Raw genomic sequence first — 18,226 nt, forward strand, 5'->3', positions numbered from 1 at the left:
AGACCTGGAAAGTGGGGATTTAGAGAAAGACAGGAATTACCAAAGCAGGTATTTGCCAAACTAAAGTATTTGCCAAACCTAGATGAACCTGAGCTTACATGTCCATAGCTTTTTAGGGCATAAGGAGAAGGAAACAAAACCAGGGGTCTGTCCAAGGTGAGAAGTTTCCCCCTGCCCCACAAAAGAGCACAACTTCAACCAGATTGCCAGCCCTCAACATAAAGGTGAACTGGAAATAAACCCACATTCCTCTCCCCAGGGGATAGCTAGAGAAATGTCCAATTTTAAAGATTTGAGCTGGGTAGAGAAAGAAAATTTCCACCTAGTATTCGTAAGGACAAGCCAGGCCTTAAGCAGGTGAGTCTTATATAGGTAGTCCAAAACTTTAACCCTATACATTAGCTGAAAGCCATCCCTGGTAGGTAAGGCACCCGGGAACCAACAGAAGCAAATGCAGATCCTCTCTGAAAGAATCTCCTTCCCAACTTTAACCTAGTTTTCAAAGGATACTTTCAGTTCCTTCAGATAAAGCTTCATGGTTAAAAATCGTGAAATGTACAGGGAAGCTAGGCCTATGAGCATGAGGCAGAAACAAAATTCAGCAGAACTGGAATAAGATATTAGATGTTGGATTATCAGACAACAGACATTAAAACAAATACATTGGATAAGTTCAATGACACGGAAAGAAAAGGGATCAAAAATAGTAATGAAGAAGAGATTAGAAAGAAAGACCTAGGAGATTGGATTAAGAGCCATGTAGAATGTCTAGAAGTGAAAAATATAAGCACTGAAATTTAAAATTCAGTGAATGCTATTTAACTGACCCAGACTCAGAGGAAGAGAAATTAACGAACTAAAAGATAGACCTGAAGAGATGTTTTAGAATTCAGTCCAGAGAGAAAAAGTGATGAAAGGAGGTTAAGACCCATGATAGAGAGAGAAAGATATAACAAACACTGCGACATGGTCTCTGTGGCAACGGATGGCATGTCAGGAATGGTTTCGGGCAGAAGGGTGCTATGCCAGGTAATTCACACATCGCTGGACAGCGTCCATGAGGCCACAAATCTCCTGTCACCCACAGAAGGCACAAAAGGTTCTGGTCACTCAATCAGATGGCATCTTTGGACAAGTGTCCCTCACGGGCACATACCTACGACTGTGCTTGGGCGCTGCTGGGACACCAGAGCCAGAGGCTGTGGACACAGGTGTTTCCTTGTACAGTACAGGGATTAGCCTTGTTGAAATACATGATAAATATAGTGCAGGACAGGCGGCTCTACTTCATGACTTTTGAAATTAGAGGCACATTTCAAAGAGCCTGAGAGGCGAGTGACACTAATCCCCTTCAGCCACTTAACAAGGACGGCCTGGACCACGTCTCACCTGCAGCTCGTGGGGGATAGATGATCCCATGACCGCGTCTTGGGAAGTGGAGAGGGGGTTCCCACACAGTCCTGGGATCAGAGAAGCCAGTGGCGGACCCTGTTCCTCCACAAATAATGTTTCGTCCAGCAGAGGGAGATAGCTTCAGAGGACTCTGCATGGAAACCAGAGCCAGAAATGAAACTAGGAACCACTGCAGTGGGTAGGAAATGAAGCTCTACCATATGGAGACTTTAGGACACATGAGGGACGCCTGGGCCTTCGGCTTGAGAGGACTCTGCTGGTGAGACAGGGCAGAATCAGTATCTGAGAGGTGGGCATGGCCCGGGAGGATCCTGCAAGGGACCAACCCGGGGTGCCTGGCAGAGCTGTTGAGCTCTTTGTTGTTTGTCTCTCCCATTGAGGGGCTAAACACTGAATAGCGTGCCTGGACTCCCATCTCTTGCAAGGATATCCCAGGGCATGGAAGTTCCCGTGGGATGAGACTAAACTTTGCCAGACATTAAATTTCTTTTCCTTCCGACTTAGAATACATTGTGCAAAAAGCATGCTCTGCGTCAGCAGCCAAAGCAACTCATCTGGGACACACAAGCCTCATCCATCACGTTCGGCATTTTGATCCACTGTTCCATCTGAGGCTTGAAATGACAGAGCTGCCACCATATGTGAAATCTGCCTTCGCTCTGTTTACCATTCCATTTCATCCTTGATTTCCTCTTGCTTTTCGAGGTATTGAACGCATTGTTGAAGGGCTGAGTTGATGTCTACAATACTCTTTCAACTGTCTTCGATTTTCTCAGCCAAATATTTTAACACAGTTACTGGAACTGAAACCAGGGTGTAAAAATGTTTGCATTCGTTTATTGGAAAAAAATAATCAGTAAAGCCTTACTACAATGTCTTGTGGAGCTTACTACAATGTTTGAGTCAGAAATGATAGACTTTCTAGGCGGACACATTGACATTTGAAGCCCTGAACGATAAAGTTGCTCTGGAGCCCAGGATGCCGGGGGCTTAGCACTGGCCAGCTTTGACTGTGCTTTGGAAGTGTGTCACAGATTGCGTTCCACCTGGGAGACCACGGCTGTCAGCCTCAGCCCAGAGTCAGACAGAGGATGCTTGTGGGGAGAGAGAGGATAGGCCACCGGGGCAAGGACAGAGCCCTTTCTGCAAGCACGCAACCCACGTGAGAATTTCTTCACCGGAAAACACCAGGGAAGTCTGGGAACAAGATGCCCACAGGAGCCAAGGTTGCTCTGGAGCCTGGGGTGGGAGGCCCACATCAGAGGCACCTTGACTCCCCAGGGCTGCGAGTTGGGGCATCAACCACTAGGAACTCAAAGATCATCTGTGGGAGAAACGTGACGGTGAGGGAGGGTGGTGATACACACTCCGTGCAGCTAAAGTGCAAAGTCTGTCCTTGGAGGATGTGACCGCAGGCCATCACAGCTCAAAATGAACAGCTTCCTTAGAGGAGCTGGTTTTGGTTCAGGAGGGTCCACTCTAACGGTGACAGCAGGGACAGTGCCGGCGAGCAGGGAGGTGAGGGGGAGGCCTTCCCAGAAGCAGACGAGACTGCCCCCAAGGCTCCTGGCTGGTGGCCGGAGGCACGAGGATGGGCAGGGGTCTGCCCCCCTGGCCAGCACCCTCGGACCCATTTACCTGCTCAGCACCTGTGCCGGAAGCTTGGACATCCAGCCCCCTCTGGTTTCACTCGCACAGCCCACCCCTCCTTTCTCTTATTGGTTGCAGCTTGGACTCACACTGACTTCTGATCAACCCCACAACAGTCCCTGCCTCGGTGGCGCCCCCTGTTCATGACGGTCCTGACTCTTGACGTTTCCCTAAGGAAGCAGGGATGCGCCCAGCATCCCCGGGAGGTGGGGAGGAGGCATCCACTCGCTCCAGGCTGGCTGCTCCATGACTTGGACACAGTGTTTGCCCCACTTTCCTTATTTATGGAAAATACCTAATTCATAGAGTTGTTGTAGAGATTAATTAAGAGATATAAGTCACTATAGTGTTACCCAGTGGGGATCAGTTCCTAGATGAGGCCTCACCAATACCAATATTGGGGAATTTGGTAGTAATGCCAGGAACTACCGTGCACAAGCTTGAATATTAATCTCTTTCTTAAATACACGTTCAAGTGCACAAACAGGATTTAATCATCAGTAAACTACATAGCTCTCTTTACTTCAGTCTTTTCTCATCAAGCTGAGTTAAGAAATCTTCTGTGTGCTATTAAGGGGAGATATCTAAACAGAAAGGAAGGTGGTCCCCTGTGCCCTCCCTGGGCAGGTCAGGGAAACATACCCAAGAGAAGACAGAACAGTGGAGTCAGACAGACCTGGGGTTGATGCCCTGCCTCTTCCATTGCTAGACTGACAAGTAATTTAAGCTCTCCAAGTCTCAGTTTTCCAACCTGTAAAGTGGGAAGATGATATCTATGTAATAGAGATCTTATAAGAATTAAATAAATCTGACTCAGAGTAAGTACTCAAGGAATGTTATCTATATTTTTTACAATATCACATTAAATAATTATTATTTATTCCACATACTACCAACTAAGAAACATATGTAACTAAACTGCAGCAACTAGGTAATGTCATCCACCAGACACACAGTGAATGAGATGATACTGTGCGCGGTGGCCATTCGGTCCCCAAGGTCATCATTTATTCATTTAACTCATGACTGCGTGATTAATTATGCACCGTTAATGTTAGCGTTAACCTAAATAAGTGATGACCACTCTCATCTGTTTATTCTTTGCTTCTCAAGTAAGATATTTTTAAATGAATGTAACTTTGTTTTGTACCGAAAAGCACTTTTTCATGATGGATACACATACATCATTTTATTTCATCTGGCTGATAAAACAAATTTCAACTAAGGCACGATTTTCAAATTAATGATTTTGAATAATTAGATACGAATGCATTCTGTACAATGCATTAAGTACTTAATGTGGCCCAGAAAGAAAGTTACATGTGGGGCAATGCAGCCGTGAAATAAGGAAAATATGCTGCCTGCTGTCATGGGGGGTGGGAGATAGATCCTTACTAGTTGTACGTGTGTATATGTGTGACGACATGCATTTAATTGTATGTGCACACAGTTACACACATATGCATGTAATTTCAACTGCGGTAGGCGCTAGGAAGGAAAAAAAGTGAAAGGCCAGGGAAAGCTTCTCTGAGAAAGTGCTTTTGATCTGAAACCTGGAGGGCAAGCAGGTGTTAGCCATCAAGGTCATCCCAAGGAGAGGACAGAGTGTGCTTGAAAGTCCTAAGACAGGACAGTGTTCAGAATCTTCAGGAACTGAAGAGGGCCAGGATGGGTGCACATTCATAAGAGAATGAACAGTGGAGCTGGGGTTTGTGAAGCCTTGTAGATCGTGTTAAGGCTTTTGGATTTTATTGCAAGTTCATTTTGATAGGACATTAAGCAGGGGTCTGCCATGGTCCAGTTTGCATTTTTAAAAGTCCCTCTTGGGCTTGGCTGGTGGCGCAGTGGTTGGGAAAAAAAAAAAAAAAAAAAAAAAGTCCCTCTTGCTGCCTGTGTGAAGTATGGATGAAAAAGGGGCCAAAGGAATGAATATGGAGGCCAGAATGAGGCCCAGTGGTGGCTTGAATAGGACAATAGGAGGATGTGGAAAGAGGATTTTGGAGGCAGAATCTCAGGATTGGGTGAGAGATTAGATGAAGGACTAAGACGGGGAGAAGGCTAAAATGCATCTCAGGTTTCTGGGTGGGTGGAGGTTCTTTTTTTTTTTTTTTTTTCTGGTACGCGGACCTCTCACAGCTGTGGCCACTTCCGTTGCGGAGCACAGGCTCCGGACGCGCAGGCTCAGCGGCCATGGCTCACAGGCCCAGCCGCTCCGCGGCATGTGGGATCTTCCCGGACCGGGGCACGAACCCGTGTTCCCTGCATCGGCAGACAGATTCCCAACCACTGCGCCACCAGGGAAGCCCAAGGTTCCATTTATTGAGATGGAGAACAAGGAGAAGACAGATGAAGAAATCCATGGACTGGACCATTTGCACATGGGTGAGCCCCCTGTCGCTGAAGAGTGTTTGAGCATAAATGGTTTTTTTAAAGATACATATGGGGGAGAAATTTAGATGAGATGAATTTTAAGATTCGTTTGTTCTAATTCTAGAGTTTGCAAGTATTGGTTGGATGGCAGCCTGGTAGTATTAAGAGAAAAAACACAAATGCTTGGCCATCTCTTGACCTATGGAATTGGGTACAAGGTACAGTTTTCTATTACCTTCAATACCAAAATAATTGACACGTCTCTGAGTTATACAATATTGTTATATTATATGAAAATTTGAGTTTTATAGATTTGAAATAATGTGGTGACATTAATAACAATGCCTCATTTCTTGCACAAAATTCAAAATAATGTCAATCCTCTAAGTTAAAAAACATTAAGAATTTTGCATCAACAGATGAATGGATAAAGAAGATGTGATATGTATACACACACACACACACACAAAATGGAATATTAGCCATAAAAAAGAATGAAATAATGCATTTTGCAGCAACGTGGATGGACCTAGAGATTATACTAAGTGAAGTAAGTCAGACAAAGACAGATATTATGCTATATCACTTATCTGTGTAATCTAAAAGATAATACAAGTGAACTTATTTACAAAACAGAAACAGACTCACAGACATAGAAAACAAACTTATGGTTACCAAAAGGCAAAGGGTGGGGAGGGATTAACAGATACACACTACTATATATAAAATAGATAAACAACAATGATTTACTGTATAACACCACGAACTATATTCAATATCCAGTAATAACCTATGATGGAAAAGAATCTGAAAAGAATTCACTTTGCTGTACCCCTGAAACTAACACAATATTGTAAATCAACTACAGTTTGATAAAAGAAAAATCAGGAATTTTAATTTCAAAAGTGATTAATCCTGTGAATTTTGAATTGTGTGTCTGTTACTTTCCTATGGCTGTGTCATTTTAGCAGGTAAACTGAAATACTGATCATTCTTTTCTCGAATGAATGATGAACTATGACAGTTTTGAATTAGGTGATGTATACAGGAAAACATCCTCACTTAGAGTGAGATTCTATCATTCTTCCTATGTAGCAGAATTATGGAATTTAGCTTAGAAATGAGCTTGCCCAGCCCCCATGGACGTAGCTTTATAGAATGTGATACAGCCAGTAGAATTAGTGAATCATCTTTTCTTCCAAATATTACACATATTTTCTCAAACGTGTTATTTTAAGTTCCTTCTTCTCTTCCCCTTTGTCTCTCATCTTCCCAAAGTATAGATTTAAAGTAAGTTATTAGCAGGTATGTAGACAGTCTTCAAACTGCAGTGGTACATGTGTAGAAAGCAAGTATCAAATAGGAAATTATTCCTTACATTTCTGTTCCCCCAAGGAGGAGGAACAGCAAGACGTTAAAAGGGCTGTCATCATCAAAACATATGTGGAGAAAATAATTTCCCAGAGAGAAGATAAAATTCTGTGGGCTATCCGGTTTGAGTTGGGAGCGGTTTGAGCTCGGAGCATACAACATGTTCAAAAAGACTTGTGTTTGCAAGATGCAGAGGACAATGAGGTTATGGACCAATATGTGGGTAAAATAAGAGCACATACATGCCAGTAGGACTTTTTCTTTGTTTTTCAAAACTGTTCAGCATTTTGTTTTATTTTCTTTCAAATACCCTGTGCAAAAAGAAAAGGGGTTGGGGGGGGACAATGGATCACATCCTGCATTGATCCCAGAAGGGGCATCCTTTCTCTCTGTGACTTACGTAAAACCGGATCAGAATGTATGGGGCAGTTTCTCTGTTTTACATGTAAGAATCATCATCTAAAGTACCATAGTTTCTCCTTGTACCTGACTTCATGGTGTTTCCATGCCTGTGGAGAGAATATGAAACGAGGCCAAAATAAAAGATCAGATTTAGTTAGAGTTCCAAAAGAAAGCTCTTTGCTTCTGCTCAAATAGGAGGGGCATTAGTAATTCAGATCAAGAAAAACAGTAGAATACATACGACACCAGAGAGTAACAGAGAAGCCTTCTGGGCTCCTTGTCTGTGGACCCACCCAGATGCCATGAGGTGAAGCAGGTATGTGCAGTACACAGGTAAAAGAAAATGCAGGGCCAGCTCATCAATTATATTTGTCACATTATGCACTCTAAAATGTTTTTATTAGAACGATAGATTGGAGTAAAAATTTCATTTCCAAAGTTTGGAGAGGAAATCAAATGCAAGTGCTCCCCCTCACCCTTGTTTTAAACAATCTTAATCATGTTCCTTAAGATCTAAACAAATTAAAACACACAGAGAAGGAAAAAGGGTGAAGGAAGACAAATTGAGGCTTTTCCAACTGTATTTCGGTGAATCTTGAGCAATGCCGACATATTTGTCTACTTGATGATTGATTAAAATCACCTGCCAGGTAGGACTGTGGATGGTAATTTAGCAGAAGGAAGGCAAATGGGGCATCAGGTGTCCACTCAGAACTTGCCTTTCTGTGCTCTGATTTCTACGTGACTAGAGAAAGCATCTCTTCCTGTTAACCGATGATTTCAAGGGTTTTCACAAATACAGCTCTGAGATCTAGATATAGTAACATCCTATTTATCCAGCACCTGGAAAAAACAAGCATCACCAAACATGGAATTTTCATAGCACTTTGCGTAGCACGTTGAGTACCAAAACTTAAGGAAAAAGAATCACCAATTTTGATTGAAGCCCTTCACAAGAGATACGTTTTTTCCTTACTTCTTCCTGTGTGTTTTGCTGGTGATTCCTAAATCTCAAATGGACACTTCTCCCTGAACCCTATGTTCTTTATCTAAGTACCTACTTAGCAGACCCATTTGAAAATCTATTAATCATCTCAAAATTAACATGTTGATCTCTCTTAAACCCTTCTTCTCTCAGTAAATGACAATTCTACTATTCCAGTTGCTAAAGTCAAACCCATTGAGGTTATTCTGTACCTCTCTCTCTCTCTCTCTCTCTCTCCCCCCTCATATCCAATTCATCAGCAATTTCTGTTACTGCTATTATCAAAATATCTCCACAATGAGATCACCTCTACCACTTCTGCCCTGGTTCAAGCCACCATCACCTGTCCCTTGAAATACTGCAGCAGATTCCTAACTAGTCTCCATGCTTTATTCTTGCCCCTACAGTCTATTCTCAACAGTAGTCAAAGTAACACCTCTGAAATGTAAGTCAGTATGTGTTTCTTCTCTACTTAAAACCTCCAATGGCGTCCCACCTCACTCAGAGCGAAATCCGAAGTCCTTCCAATGGCCCAAAGCTGTCCATGAGCCATCCTGACACCAAAGTGACCTCAGTGCCCTCCCCTGCATCCACCTCAGTCCATGGACATGCCAAACACACTCTATCTTTCCATATGCTTTCTCTTCTGTTTGGAATATTTTATCCTACAATACCTACGTGACAATGTCCTCACTTTCTACAGGTCTCTCTGTTCCAACAGGATGCTGTTGGCAACTTTCCCAACCACCTTATAACAAATACCTTTCCCGCCATATTCCCTCTCACTGCTTTATTTTTCTTCCATACATGTATCATTATATAACATAATATGGGTGGACGGATGGATGGATTCATTCATTCATTCATTATTCTTATGGCTTAAAGCTCTTACCTATGAATAAATGTGTAAAATGTATGATGTTAACTCTGGGATCTTAGCTATATCCTGAATAACTGAGATGGACCTATAAATGACTTCCGAATAGAGTAGAATTATTCCACCTGGGGGGAAATTGTGATATGCCTAATAGATTCTCAGAAGTTTGTGTGAGGAACAAGAATGTCCAAAATGATGTGGCAGCTCCCACCGGGCTGCTTGGAGTGAGTGGGAGCAGAGGAGGGAATGGTACCCCAGGCTGTCTTCTCTGGGACTCACGACATCCATTGCTTGTGGCAAATCCATCATGCCCCCAAAATTGGGATGCTCTGCAGCTGGCTTTCTTAGACAACTCCCAGAATCAAAACCAGACAGGCAGACACCAAAGGTGTCTGGATACTGTGCTCAGGATTTCCCTATAAAAAGAAGGAACTATACAGCAGGTGAGTTAACTCCCAGGAGGGCAGACCCCACATGCGGCTGACATGGAGGAGGAATGTGAGGACCTCTCGCTTCCCTTTTCTTGCTTCTTTTTCCAGCAAGTATTCTTTTTTTTTTTTAGAATATAATTGCTTTACAATGTTGTGTTAGTTTCTGCTGTACAATGAAGTGAATCAGCTATATGTATATATATATATATATATATATATATATATATATATATACACACATATATATATCCCCTCTCTCTTGGACTTCCCTCGCCCCCCCATCCCACCCATCTAGGTCATCACAGAGCACCGAGCTGAGCTCCCTGTGCTATACAGCAGGTTCCCACTAGCTTTCTATTTTACACATGGTAGTGTATTTGTCAAACCTAATCTCCCAATTCATCCCACCCTCCCCTTCCCCTGCTGTGTCCACACGTCCGTTCTCTATGTCTGCGTCTCTATTCTTGCCCTGAAAATAGGTTCATCTGGACCATTTTTCTAGATTCCACATATATGCATTAATGTATGATATTTGTTTTTCTCTTTCTGACTCACTTCACTCTGTATGACAGACTCTAGGTCCATCCACATCTCTACAAATGACCCAATTTCATTCCTTTTTATGGCTGAGTCATATTCCATTGTATATATGTATATGTACCACATATCTTCTTTATTCATTCTCTTGCTTTCTTAATAAAGTCTACTTTTCAGCTCATGCTTTTTGGAGTCCACAGGAGCACCCTCAGCTTCAACAATTTGCTAGAAGGACTCATAAAATTCAGACAATCTCTCATATTCATGATTATGGTTTATTACAGCAAAAGGACACAAGTCAAAATCAGCAAAGATAAAAGGAGTGCCTCCAGGAGAGATCCAGGAGAGATCAGGCACAGCTTCCCCCTGTCCTCTCCTAATGGAGTAATTTGATGATCATTGCTTAATTCTCCCAACAATGATATTTGACGTGCATGGAGTACTGCCAACCAGGGAAGCTCACCTGAGCCTTGGTGTCCAGGGTTTTTGTTGGGAGTGTGTCTTGGAGGCATGGAGCTCCCCGTGGCTGAACTTAGTACCTCAGTTCTCAGCCTCTCCAGAGGTTACACAGCTGTTGTATAGCCCAAGACCTCACCATAAATCACACGGTGAGCCCAGACTGTCTGGTGTGACCCATGGCCCCCGGTAAACAAAGATGCCCTTATCAGACAGGGTATCCTAAAAGCTTAGAGGTTATTTCCCAGGAGTTGGTCAAAGGCCAGACCTTTCTTTGAAATGTACAGAGTTTCAACACCCAAGAACTGCTGAGTCAGACCTTTACTGCACACATGCCGTGTGGTTTTGTCAAATGCATCCTTGGCCTTTGCACAATAGATGATGACCATGAAGGACACAACCTCAGTGGCAGAAGAAAAGGAACCTGTTCATTCTGATCAGAAAGGATTACATTCCCTCTTCAGCCACAGAAGAAAGCCAGCCAAAATGACAGTAGTGGATGAATCCGTGAGACCCTGGCAAGTTCATGTACAAATAAAGTGGGTCAACTCAATTATTCTATAACCAACATATTACGTGGTTAGTTGAACAATTAAAATTTTCTATAACAAACATATACATTTCTGAGAGAATAAACAGATTTCTTGATTATTTACCATAGACACTTAATCATGATAAGAAGAAAGTATAAAACAATAAAACATAAAGTAGACATTTATCCTTCTTGCTAGATTCTTAACTTACACTACTCCTGTGGTTTCCAGAGTGAAAATGTTCCTGAACCTTCACTCATAATCCTAGGCTGAGGAGGATAATACCAGAACCATCCATTGAATTTTCAAAGTACTTATGGCAACAAAATTATTCAGGACTTCTTACCCAACACAATTGTAATTTGACTTTCTAGAAGGAGAGGTAGTCAAAAACCAAATTATAGTCATTAATTTCTAATTTCCACACTGTAAATATCACCCATTTGTGGCTTTGATTAAAACAGTAGAGGCAGAGAGAGGAGCAATTCTATTAAGAATCAAAGAAACCAAAGGAAGAGCTGTTTTGTAGCTTTCTGCGTGTCCACCTGCAGGAGTTGCTTTGGAAAATTTATAGCAAAATTCAAGTTTGACTCACATATGTATGTGGACTGGGATGTAGAGAAGGCATGACTCATGACAAGAGTTCAACTCAAGCTTTGAAACACATTATGCTTCCTCTTTTATAAGAGAAAAGATGTCAGCTCTGCGTACCCAAATGATATTATTTCATCAAATCCAATTCGTTCTTTTTTTACTGGGAAACAGATAATTAGGAATTCCTTCTCTTCCAGAAACGTAAGAGGAGCTTCAAATCTTTCAAACAAAGCCAAAGAGAAATACTCCCTCTGAGCCTCCAATCCAATAAAAAGTTAGAGATGGAATCCAGACAATCTACAGGTCTGCAAACTCCTAGACTCACCCTGAATAAAGGCTTAGCTCTTTTCATATTTTTGAAAGTCAACGAAAATTAAATGATATTTTTTTATGGTACTGCAAGGAGGTAGTGATCTTGACGCATTTCATCCATGTTTTTGGCTTTTCTTGAGTCATCACAACAATTCTTATCTCAGGTAGCTATTTACTGAGGCATTAGACAAGGGAAAGACAAAAAAAATACAGTCTGAATTTCAAAGCTAAAAAAGGCTTAAAGTGAGTTTACTTTAAAGTGAATTCAGTCGCCTCACTTTATAGAAAACTGAGGCCTGGACAGGTGAAGTCACCTGTACATACTCGTTCACTTTCTCATCTATTCAATGAATGCATTATGATTGAATCTCTTCCCTAAGCTGGATGCGAAGATCTAAGTCAGCCAAGAAGACAAATTCCAGTGGCTTTGCAATCAGAGAACCAGCAACACCAAAGAAGCCACTGAGGCTGGAGTGTGGATTTGCCCCCAGTGGCATGTCCTGGCTCTTCTGGGGAACTCAAGTCGCTGAAGACCAAAGAATATGGGGGACTCTATGATGTTCCATAGGCTGCTCTAGCTCCTTCTGCAGAAGCTAGTAGTCCTGTGAATTTCATAATGTACGCTTCTCTCCAGAGTGTCCAGAAATACTTTGACACTTTCCTGATGGACTCAAGTTCCCTTTCATTTTCTGTCCTGTGCTGAAATAAGAAGTAAGTTTAAACTCCCCTCCCATCCAGGCTGCCACATAACATTGAGCAGAGTTCCCTGTCCTAGACAGTAGGAGTTTGGGGGAGAATGGATACATGTATATGTATGGCTGAGTCTCTGCTGTGTACCTGAAACTATCACAGCATTGTTAATCGGCTATACTCCAATATAAAATAAAGAGTTAAAAAAAAAAAGAGAAGTAAGTTTAAGCAATGGGAGATAAGCTCTCTCCTTGCAAATAGATGCCTACGACACTACTAAAAAAAATCTGGTAAAGCAATTATACTCTAATAAAGATGTTTAAAAAAAAAATCTGCATAGCAAGCTTGATGCTAATAGCTTTCAGTTATGCTCGCCTAATGATGCCCAAGCTCTTACAGATTCATTATGAGCCCTCTCTGCTTCCCTTTTATTACTATGCTGTCATTTTTTTTTTAATTAGTAATGCTTTGGATTCAACATATAACTTGATGGGTACCATCAAAGGAACACTCGTCAAAAGTTCTTTTCTCAACAAGGTCAAGACTGTTCCCATTATTGTTTATAATAGCTTTCATGTTCCTCTGAATTTTGTTTCATTTTCTTAAAATCTATGAAAAGTTGTATTTTTATGCTCTTGGATTAATTATAATTACATCATGGGTACCAGTACTTAGTTGCACATTTAATCTAGGCTGGGGGTTTTGTGTTTCTAGAGAAACACACAGTGCTGAAAATAATTCTTTGGTGGGATAAGAAGATAGAATACATGTGGATACTTAAGGAGGTATTGATGGAGTCATGGAGTAGTATCTTCCTATTAGCTAAAATCTAACAGATTTAATGTTTGCTTTTTTAAAAGAGACCATTTCCTGAACTCATCTTCTGTTTTTCACTGTTTGTAGTGAAAGTCTGGACTTTGTCCAGACTCTCCCTCACCGATGTATGTTACTGATGAGAGGCACCCCAGCCCAGCTTTGAGCCTCACTCACCCTGGTCATCTCAGGGTGTTGATACCTGCATCGTCTTCCAGTGACCAAGCCCACAGTGCTTTCATCTTCCTCTGTGTGCAATGCATAGCCATCCACATGCATACTCAGTCTGTGCTTTGAGGCATAGGAAATGGAATTTTAAAATGCAATAATCCATTCCCACAAGAAAAGGGTTTAAAGTATCCCTGCCAATAATGACAGCTTTCCCTCTCCATCTCTTTGCAGGCATGCCTGGCTGTGAAGTACACGTGCACCCTGATTGTCTCTCTGGTTAATATAGAGACGCAGTGCATTAACTAAAGCCTGAGAATGGAGCCCATTTCTACTATTAACCATTTATTAAGTCAACAAGTAACTAATGACGACACTCTTCTTTCTAATGTGCAGCAGTTTTATGCATTTAGCGGTATTATTCTTTGAACAGATGTGTCTTTTCAAAGCTGTCTTCCTTTCCTAGGAACAGAGGATTTCTTAATTGTATGCTTGTAAGCTGCTTCAAAAGGTGTCTCTGAACACACCACTGAGATCCTTCCTTACAGAGGGCCCAGTGATATGCAAACCAACCCATCATCAGGATGTGAACAGCCAGCTCCCCACATCAAGCACCCAATTAGCTCGTATTCTTTTGCTAAACGTACTCCTCAGCCAATGCAGTGAGCCTCAATGCTTTGATTTGGAAGCCTTAGAAATACCTGGGAGTTATTTGAATGTGGCAGTATCAGAACTACAAAAGATAAGCAGAAAGCATTTCACAGCCCGTCAGCAAACTGCAGGATTTGAGAGCAGACACCCAGGATTGTGTCAAATTCCCTCCACGTTAATGTTTTGAATAACCAAGCTCGTTAGCCAGGTTTTTGCTCAGCACTTCCCTTTATCGATAAAAAGGAGCATTCACAAAGAATCAATATCTAAAGTTCATCAGGCAGCTGCAATTACTTTTATGATGTCCTCAATGCCGAGCTTTAACAAAGAAAACCTCGCTTCTATACTCTGAAAGGCACCAATAGATGCTGGCAACCACATTGAGAGCACTTTTTCCTCAAGAAGTATAATAAGCTCTTGGGTCACCTTCAAAATATGCTTACGTTCTTTCCCTGGAATAGAGTTACTGTGAGGTATCAAGTGACTGAAAAAGCAAGGAGAAGAAATAAAATGATTGCTCAGCAGGAAAAGCGTGATGGTGGTGTTCCAGCCTGCCTCTCTGCCAGAGCAAAGGTCATGGAAATTCAGCGTGAGCCCAAGTGGGTCTTCAGCAGCAGACACCACGAGCGCGATCCTGGCACAAGTGGTGTTTGTGTGACAGCTGCATATATGGGCTCCAGCTCCAGCCTCAGTCCTGCTCTGCAGAGGAAGGTGCGTCCCACAATTTCCCACTGAGTCATGAGATCAAGTAAGAATTCCTCTGATGTCTTTAAATAGTCTTGGCTCCAACAAGCAAACGTGGGTGTGGTTACTGAGTGTGCCTGTGTGTGCCTGGCGGGGATAAGCAGGTCTCCGGTTGCTGCTGGAGGGGGCTGTGGAGGGGGCTCTGGAGGGGACTGCAGTTGCCTCCCAGTGACACTGGTAAGATCTGTTTGCAGTGGTTCAACACAAGAGCTCATGCACTAAGGTGCTCATGGAACGATGGTGTCTGATGGTAAAGGCAGGAATTGGCTGCCTTCTTTGCTGGATGGGAAATTGATGTTGGGGTCTGCTGGAAAAATCACTTGTCCTGTGAATAAGTTACATGGACCACCACCAGCCCCCGCCCCCCCGCCCCCGCCTTGAGCAGCCCTTAGAAGACGTAAGACCGCAGTCCCCCATACTAAAGCTGCCTGAGTCAACCTGAGAAAGAGCCACCCACTGCCCCAGGCTTTGTGGCCCTTCCCCACATGGGGTGAAGGCAGAAGGGGGAATTAGGGTGAGACGACTGCTAGAATGGGGGTTTGACTGATTCATCCTGATCGTGTCCTTTGGTTTCTGAAACCCGGGACTCAGTCTGCTCTACGCCATCTAGTGTGTTATCTTTGCTTCAGTCCTTTCTCTTTAGTGGGGATCACAACTTGCCACATTGTGGAAACCCACGTGGGTCTGTCTCTTTCACCAGACTTTGAGCTCCTTGGTAGAAGGAGCTGAGCGTCATTCCTCTCGAGGTCCTTGCCCAGGGAAGGTGCTAATCAATATAAATTTAACTGAATTAAACTAAGGGTAGTAGGAAGTTAGATAAATCCTAGCAGCAACCCCCGTTCCTGTCTTGCTATTATTCGTTGTGTCCTGTAAACAAACGTGCCAGGAAACCCGAATGCTTGGACTTCCACTGATCTGAAGGTACTGTAGGTTCACTGCCACCTTTTCATTCTAATTCTTGAACTGTCACCACATAGTGATGTCTCAGGGGCTCTTGGCTGCTGTGACAACAGTGAGGTTCAGGGACTCTCGTGGCAGGAGCTCTGTAATTCCTCGTCCTGATTCTGCATTTAACTGACAGCTGTGTACTCTCAGAATTAAAAACAAAACAAACCATATTTTTACAGATCCTTTTGTCTAAAGAGTTTTGCGTGTTGCAAACTCATCTTTAAATGTCCATATGGGAAAGCCAAGTGGCAAATATCCCCCTTCTCTGAATGTGAAAAAGGTAATGACTTTTTTGGGTGGCCTGTCTTTGCCTTACCTCCTCCTTCCTGCCTTTTGGCCATTTTTTCCCCTATTATTAGCTCATCTCTGAGAAGGCAAATGTATACGGGAGGAATAATGAAATTATTAAAGGATAATGTAACCACTGGCAAGTGTCTCTAGAAAAGCTCAAGGATGTGACCGTGAGTGCAAGAGGAGGATTGGGAAAGAAGGTGGACACTGAATGTTAGCTTTCGTTTGTATTTATTCTCTGAAAGCCATCACTCTGTACCCCCGTCACTCACCACCAGACGTCAGCATGAGCGGCTGGATTGTTACCCAACAGTCATTCTGGAGGCAAAGTTCCTGTGGCTGTTTCCCCCAGGGACTCGTGGGGAAGCTCTGGCTGATTTGGTCATTACCGGGAGGGCAGGGCCCCAGCTTGCTCTTTGGTCCCAAGTGATGCTTGATGGCGGCTGAGGTGGGAGCATGTCTTGCCATTGCTACCCACGTTGCCAATTCAGGGGCTGAAACCAGATGGTGTCAATGCCTCCTATATCGTACCTGGCCCACTGCACATACTTAGCAAATATTTCACTTTTGATTGACTTTGAATCAGACCTGCTGTCCTCCCTTCCAAAGGCTGAATCCCACCGCTCCCCAGAAGAATCAGAATTATTTCTCTTTGGGGAAAACCCAAGTCCTCTTTCAATTAATGTTTAGAAGGAGATGAACATAGTATTATGCGGGTTATTAAGAACATACAGAGCTAAAAGCAAACGCCTCCTTAGAAGGGGCGTTCAGTGTGATTTAGCAAATAATAGCACAAGCATCGACCCACAGAAACAGGAAGAGGAGAAGGTTTAGACCAGGAAAGTACCCGGCTAAGTCTGTTGGTGTCTCCGGCGCCCACGTCAGGTGTGTTTTTTGTCCTTCAGGTAGCTAAAGAGCATCTCCAGACCCCCCTCCAGCAGCTCGGGCAGAGGTTTGGATAAAGGGTTGTGGGAAATGTGAAGCCCTTTGTCCATGGGGTTCCAAGCGATCCTGGCCAGTCTGCACAGCAGGTAGAGCTCCTCGGGGAGGGTCTGGATGTCATTGTCGTTCAAGTTCAGCAGCTCCAGGCTCGTGAGCAGGCAGAGGGAGCGGGGGAAGGTGTGGATGTTGTTACTCTCGGCAATGAAGATCTGCAGGCTGGCCAGGCACTGGATGCTCTCGGCAATGTTCTCCAGGCGGTTGGAGCCCACGTGCAGGAAGTCCAGCTCCCTGAGCGAGAACACGCAGACAGGGATGTGCGCAAAGCGGTTGTGGCTGAGGTTCAGCTTGCGCAGCCGGGAGAGGTCGGCGAGGCTGGCGGGGAGCTGGGACAGGAAGTTGTGCGACAGGCTCAGGACCTCCAGGTTCCGGCAGGCGCTCAGCTCTGCCGGCAGCTCCGTCAGGCAGTTCATGTGCACAAACAGGACCTTGAGGCTCTGGAGGAGGCTGACCTCCCGGGGCAGGGTCTTCAGGCGGTTCCCGCACAAGTTCAAGACCACCAGCCTTGTCAGCTTCCCCACCTCGGGCGGGAGGGCCCGGAGCTGGTTGTGGGACAGGTTGAGCTTCTGCACCTCTGACAGGCTCCACAGGAAGTCGGGAGCATCTGTCATGCCCTTGGTGACCAGGCTGAAACTGACGTGCCGCAGGCCCCGCTTCAGCAGACACCGCGGGTCCCTCCCCGAGACCAGAGCATCGTCCCACGGGGAGAACTTCTGCCTCCCCCGCAGGACGCCCCGCCCCGGGAGGCCCTTGTCCTTGCAGCGGGCACCAGACTGCCTGGCCCCCATTTACCTGCCTTCCTCGTGCCCCTCTGTCGCCGCAGGTGGGGATGGGCTCCCAGCCCAGCTGCTGAAGCCCGGCAGGGAGCCGATCGGGTGATGGGAGCCGTGGCCGGTGGTGCCGCAGGGTGAGTAGGACTTGGGGGGAGGTCCCAGATCCCCGGCTCTCAGGGTCCCAGATGCCTGGTCCTCGGGGTCCCAGATGTCTAGCT

The 18,226-nt window shown here is 44.1% G+C and overlaps 1 protein-coding gene across 1 annotated transcript; it reads right to left on the reverse strand.

Annotated features, from left to right (window-relative positions):
* Positions 1–17,117: 17,117 nt before the first annotated feature.
* On the reverse strand, positions 17,118–18,023 carry LRRC30 (leucine rich repeat containing 30). Its single transcript, XM_027088599.1, has one exon. The coding sequence runs from the start codon at positions 18,021–18,023 to the stop codon at positions 17,118–17,120; it is 906 nt and encodes a 301-aa protein (XP_026944400.1).
* Between the last annotated feature and the right edge of the window lie 203 nt (positions 18,024–18,226).

The sequence above is a fragment of the Aethalodelphis obliquidens genome, unplaced genomic scaffold (genome assembly GCF_003676395.1).
Source record: "Aethalodelphis obliquidens isolate GAN/ISIS:26980383/991018 unplaced genomic scaffold, ASM367639v1 scaffold63, whole genome shotgun sequence".
NCBI lineage: Eukaryota > Metazoa > Chordata > Mammalia > Artiodactyla > Delphinidae > Aethalodelphis > Aethalodelphis obliquidens.

What these genes read in the sequence shown, in the direction of transcription:
- LRRC30 (XM_027088599.1), bottom strand. Translation starts at nt 18,023, where the DNA reads ATGGGGGCCAGGCAGTCTGGTGCCCGCTGCAAGGACAAGGGCCTCCCG.